Here is a 6,000-nt window from a genome sequence, read left to right as displayed (position 1 = left end):
TTATAATCCATGATGATGGAGCAAAGGCAGAGTGGCAGCTGGGAGCTCACGTCTCGATCCACACGCAGGAGGCAGAGAGTGTGCCCTGGGGATGGCAGATTTTTTTGAAACCTTAAGCCTGCCCACAGTGACACACCTCCACCAAGGCCACACCTCCTAATCCTTCCCAAGCAGTTCCACCAACTGGGGACCAAGTATTCAAACATATGTGCCTATGGAGGCCATTCTCATTCAAACCACCACCTTGCAATCCCACTGGGAGCTAGAGGTGGGAGGATCAGAATTTCAGGGTCATCCCCAACTGTATATGTAAGTTCAAGACCAGGCTGGGCTTCATGAGGCTCTGCCTAAAAGACACGGGGGGAGAACAAGCTAATGATGGGTTAACAGGACGGCTCAGTGGGCAAAGGCATTTACCACCCAAGCCTGGCAACCCATGGTCAAGTCCTGGAACCCACAGGAAGGTGGAAGGAGAGATCAGTCTCCACAGTGGGAGGGCCGCCATTTATACACATGACACACATACATATAAACACACACAGGTAATAATGATAAAAATGTTTAAAGAGAAAATCATTTCAGAAATAGATCCGTATACATATTTATTCACAGAAAGTGCCAGTTAACGGCTTTAATATTAACCATGATTATCAGAATTCACACACACACACAAAAAAAAAAGCATAAAGTGCAAAAGGTCTATAAATTCTCTCAGAGCAATGATTAATGCTACCTCCACCAGGGTATATACCACCCGTATACAGCACACCCTACATGAAAGTATAAAGCATGGTATATATCTGAAAATACACTATTTACTTGGATTACATATTGTGGTTATAAAATAGTTTTCAGTCTCACTTGACATGTAGGAAAAGACACAAGCCCTTTGGAGTAACGGCCATGTTTTAAAGTCTGCGGGATAAAAATGTCTATAAAATCAATTGAGAATCCCAATCTGGCTGGAGGTGTGTCTTTGGCCAGTGGGATCAACAGCACCCGGGTCAAGTCCTGGTTAGGAAGAATCCAAGTTCAGCTAGAGAAAGGAATGGGGAGAGAGGCCCTGGCTGGCCAAGCTCCAGCCCTTGCCTGTACCCCAGACACAGTTAGTCATCAGAGCTGAAGGAAGAAGAGCCGGAAAGGTTCACATCCCAGTGCTGGCTCAGGGTGGGGGTGGGGAGGAAATGACTTGTGAGGGAAGTTTCAGTCACCTGAGAAACCCATCCAATAGAATGGGTGGCAGTATTTTTACAAAGCCCATGTGTGACAACCATTCAGCTTTGTCCCTCAACACAAGTGTTGACCCATAATGACTGTTGTAGGCACTTTTCACCGGAGAGGCCCCCAGGGATCACATTACAAATGGATACAGATGGAATAAACTCTGCTGAAGGGCTGGTTTTGGCATCACGGGGCACTAAAGAGAGGAGTTCTTCTCCTAAGAATCAACGATGGATCAGTACTGTAAAATCAGGGACAGAGATGATCGCTCGGTAACATTCTTGGCTTTCTATGTCCTGAGATTTGGAAGAGAACAGAGTCTGACGCTCATGCTGGTTAGGTGGCCATGACCTCACATGTCAATGTCAACCCTGCCGGAAGGGAGGGGATCCTAGACTGCACATCAGTTAGTGAACTCAACTTGTTTTTCACCACTCTCGACACATTAAAATCCATGAAGTTGCATCTTTAACAGCCGTTTACTCTGACGCAGAGCTCCAAAGGTGAAGTGTTACGTCGCAAAGCTGAAGTCAGTTCATGTCTCAGGGGCCGCTCGAGTCAGGCTTCATGGAAAGGATAGTTCCAGGAGTGAGCTCAGAATCCAGCAATCAGCATTCAAGAGAAAGCCAAGTCGAGTGTACTCCACACCAACTCTCCATGAAAACGCTGGCATTCGAATTCCATTCAAGGATAAAAGGTCCAAATGACATCTAATTATAGCTGTGGCAGGGCAGAAAGGATAGGAAGGAAACACACCCAAAAGCCCAAATACTGGCAATGAATGCTTTAAGGCAATAGAGGTATGAGCAATTTTTTTCTCCTGCTGCTTTTCTGTAGTGTCCCAATTTCCTCTAAACATGTAGAACGTTAATGTAAATACAAACAATGCCCAAAGCTCAGCTCAAAATTAGATTCATACATGTCTAGTCCCTTGCCAGCAAGCTATAGATTTCTGTTTAAGATGGGTGTGGTAGATCACTATCATCACACCTAGCACTTGAGAGACTAATCTGGGGGCTCACCATGAGGTTGAGGCCAGCCTGGGCTCAATAGTGAGTAGTGAGGCCAGCCTGAGACAGAGGAACAAAGCTCTGTCACAGACAGAAGCAAAATAAAAGGTGTTTGCCCCCACACATACTCCATCCCAAGCAGGTGTGGTAGCACATGCCTGGAGAAGCTGCCCACTGAGTCAGGGGTTCACTTCCTTCCACCCAATCATGTCCAAGCATATCCATCAATATTTTATCCCTATTCCTGGGGGTGTCAGCAGAGGCCCTAGGCAGTAAGTTCTTTCCCTGATGCAAAATGGTTCTTTCCTGACTTTGAGGACAACACCACTGCCATGGAAGACTCCTCGGGACAAATTAAATCTTGCATCTAAAAATCCTCTCCTACCGCCAACTTTTTATCCATTTTATTACTTTATGTGTATGAATGTTTTGCCTGCCTGTATGTATGTGCACTACATGCATGCCTGGTGCCCTTAGAGATCAGAAGGGGGCATTGGTTCCCCTGAGACTGGAGTTACAGGTTCTGAGCTTCATGTGTATGCTGGGAATTGAATCTGAGTCTTCTGGGAAAGCAACATGTATTCTTAACTGCTGAACCAACTCTCCAGCCCCAGTGGACTCTTCCAGACTCAGGCAGTTGGGTGTTATCCTCAGGACATTTATATAGTGTAGGAGAGATAAGAGCAGACCACATGCCTGGGAAGATAACCAGAAACAAGGATGGCTTGATTTCGCCCTCTGAAAAAGTCTAGGCTCAAAAACCAAAGGACTCAGCAGCAATCCCATGAATCCCTAGGTTGCCATGAACATTCAACTCAAAATCATCTTAAATGTAATTTAAGCTATAGTAAAATAACATATACACTCAAAACCAAATATTTCTGCCTTGAAAATCCCCAATCAAATAACTTGTGTGTTTGCTGCCTGGGAGATTTAGTAAATGTTATAAATTTAATAAAAGACCACTTACTTCACACAGCCATGTTCCATAAAGATTTGCTACTACAAACAGGAAATAGCCTAGCAAGTGACTTATCAAACTTCAAAGCCCCAGAAGTAGAATGGAGTCTATTGGTGTAAAAACTTACGTTCAGTTTCCATTATGGACTCTGTGAAAATCTAACCAAGGTAAGAGTTCCTGAAGTGCCAGAACAGGCTAGCTCCTTCTGACTCAGGACAACGCTCCACCACTCAGAACAGCCTCGTGACTCCCACCCCCTGAGCACTGCCCCACTCCCCACAATGGAATGTCAGAAAGCGGGAGGTGCCTGAGTTACAAACATCCCTGAGATTCCCCCATCCCACCTCATACCCAGAAGGCCCCGCCCACCTGTGACCCCCAACCAGCTAATTGAGTGTAGCGACAGAAGAGCCAACAGTCCAGTGCTCTGAGAAACCAGTTAGCACCAGGTACTGTGAGATCAAAAGCAGGAGTCCTACATCCCCCCAGGAGTCCCGCATCCCCCAGGAGCCTGCATTCCCTAGGAACAGCAGAGGAATGGGGGCCGAGTCTTGGAGGTAACGACATCCTGACATCCTCGAAGTTTCCAATGAGAAACTTTCCCAAAGCTTCACGCACACTCCCCAGTCAAACCCAGGCTGCCTCTGTGGCTGAAATGAGCTGTTGGTGCTCTCACAAGAGGTCAAGTGGTGGCAAGCAGAGGGGCTGTGTGTGGAGTCTTCACACCAGAGCAGTTGTCTGTGGGGCTGAGGCTCCTGAGCTTCAGGAAAAGCAGGAACAGTGTCAATGTTTAATATTTGCTTAAAGTGGAGTGCAGGTTTTGGCTTAGAGGGTGTTACTGACTCTGCCCTCTGATGCCAAGTCTCCATCTCTTAGAGGTAGTGGTTGAAGGATCCACGAGCTCGTGGGAAACCTGGGAAAGCTGAGAGGTGCAGGTGACAAGCCCACCCCCTCAGCCATAAGCCCCCATGTGTGTTCTGTCCACTTGGTTGTGCTGAAGGACAATGTCTCTCCTGTAACAGGAATGCTCCAGTGCTTTCCATCACAAAATCAGAAGGTCTTGTGTCTCAGAGGGGCTGACTCCTGTGCAATCAGAGAGCCTGGAGATGGTGGGATCTACAGCAAGCTGCCTTCTCCAGCAAGAAGCTACCCTGGGTCTCCCAAAGAACTACTCTGCCACTGCCATCAGGGAAGTAACCCAGCAAGCCCATGTGCCTGGATGAAATGCTGAGCAACACACGCTTACTATCCCTGAGCTTTCCATCCCCCATCCTGGGAAAAGGTTGGACCTCCCCCCCAGGCACAGTGGTCCAGTTAGAGCCCAAAGGAACAGAATTTTAAACAGACACACCCACACCAATGCTTCAACCCCCTCGCCCCGTGGCTATCTTTGCTAGCAAATGAAGCCCAGTGCAGGAAGAGAAGCACGTAGAGACGCCAGCCACTTCCTTGTCATCACGTGATCTTGACCGACGACTTCTTGTGGGCACACAGGAGGGACACGTAGGGGACACCAATAAAGGCCCATTTCTCGCTGGGCCAGAATCTGATAACTGGACCTTGCTCAGGGATCTCTGAGGCAGCATCAAAGTAGGCAAAGCACACGCAGCCCAGGTACGCAGCAAGACAGATGAGGATGTGCCTGTAAGAGAGGGCAGAGGTGAGCCTGGCACGGGCTTCTCCCGGGGGCCACCCACCTTCCCTGCTGTCCCGGGGAAAGGAGGCGACAGCCAACAATGCCAGGAGGGCTGTGATAAATCTTCAACACCTGAGACCGTCCTAGAATTCAAAGCTAGCCCACTTGAAATGGCACTGTAGCTCAGACCTGTAACCCTAGCACTCTAGGAAGCCAGCTCAAGAGGACTCCACAAGTTCAAGGCTACACAGTAATAGCACGTGCCTTTAATCCCAGCACTCAGGAGGCAGAGGCAGGCAGATCTCTGTGAGTTCGAGGCCAGCCTAGTCTACAGGACAGCCAGGGCTACACAGAAAAACCCTGTCTCAAAAATAAATAAAGAAATAAAAATAAATCCTATTTGATAATTGGAGCAAATATCTTTAGGGTCTTTTCAGTAAGACTGAGGGCCAAGGACAAAATCAGAAGGGCCTGAACTCTGAATTAGATCCCACCTTCTCACCTTAACAATGAGTACAGCCTGTGCTTTTCATTGGAAAACATCCTACATTAAAGTGCGCTTGCAGTTTTATGGGAAAACTCTTTTTTAAAAAATTATCTTTGCCTGTCAAAGCTTCAATTTTGATCTTCATCAAGAAATAAATCTTTTAAAGGCAGACAGATTCTTCTTTATACCCTATATTGAAACCCAGTTCCAAATGAATTAAAGATTTAAAATACGGGCCCGTGAGACATCTCAGTAGATGAAGTGATGGCCACCAAGTCTGAGGACCTGAGTTCAATCCCCAGAAACCACATAGCATAAGGAAAGAGCTGGCTGGCTCCCAAAAGTTGTCCTCTGACCTCTACACATGTCCTTTGGCATGCACATATCCACATGCATATACATACAAGCACAAATTCACAAACAGATGTGAAATTTTTTAATTGCTTAATTTAAAAATGGTTTGTTTTCATTTATATGTATGTATGTGTCCTGTGTGAGTACATGGACACCTGTACGGGTACCTGTAGAGGCCGAAAAGGGTATAGGATCCCCTGGAACTGGAGTTACAGGTAGCTGTGAGCTGTTCAACCTGAGTGCTAGAACTGAACCCGGGTCCTCTGTAAGAGCAGCAAGTGCTCATAACTGCTGAGCCATCCCTCCAGGCCTTATGATTTTAATATATATT

The 6,000-nt window shown here is 46.9% G+C and overlaps 1 protein-coding gene across 1 annotated transcript in view; it reads right to left on the bottom strand.

Moving 5' to 3' along the window:
* Positions 1-795: 795 nt before the first annotated feature.
* Acer2 (alkaline ceramidase 2) overlaps positions 796-6,000 on the bottom strand; it is a 45,174-nt gene continuing 39,969 nt past the window's right edge. The window contains exon 6 of the mRNA XM_059254511.1: positions 796-4,834. Coding sequence (XP_059110494.1) covers positions 4,648-4,834 — 187 coding nt within the window. The 3' untranslated portion in view covers positions 796-4,647. The remainder of the gene's footprint in view (positions 4,835-6,000) is intronic.

Source organism: Peromyscus eremicus, chromosome 2, assembly GCF_949786415.1.
Source record: "Peromyscus eremicus chromosome 2, PerEre_H2_v1, whole genome shotgun sequence".
Lineage (NCBI taxonomy): Eukaryota > Metazoa > Chordata > Mammalia > Rodentia > Cricetidae > Peromyscus > Peromyscus eremicus.
The sequence above is the reverse complement of the archived record's forward strand: the minus strand, read 5'-3'. Positions and strand labels throughout refer to the sequence as shown.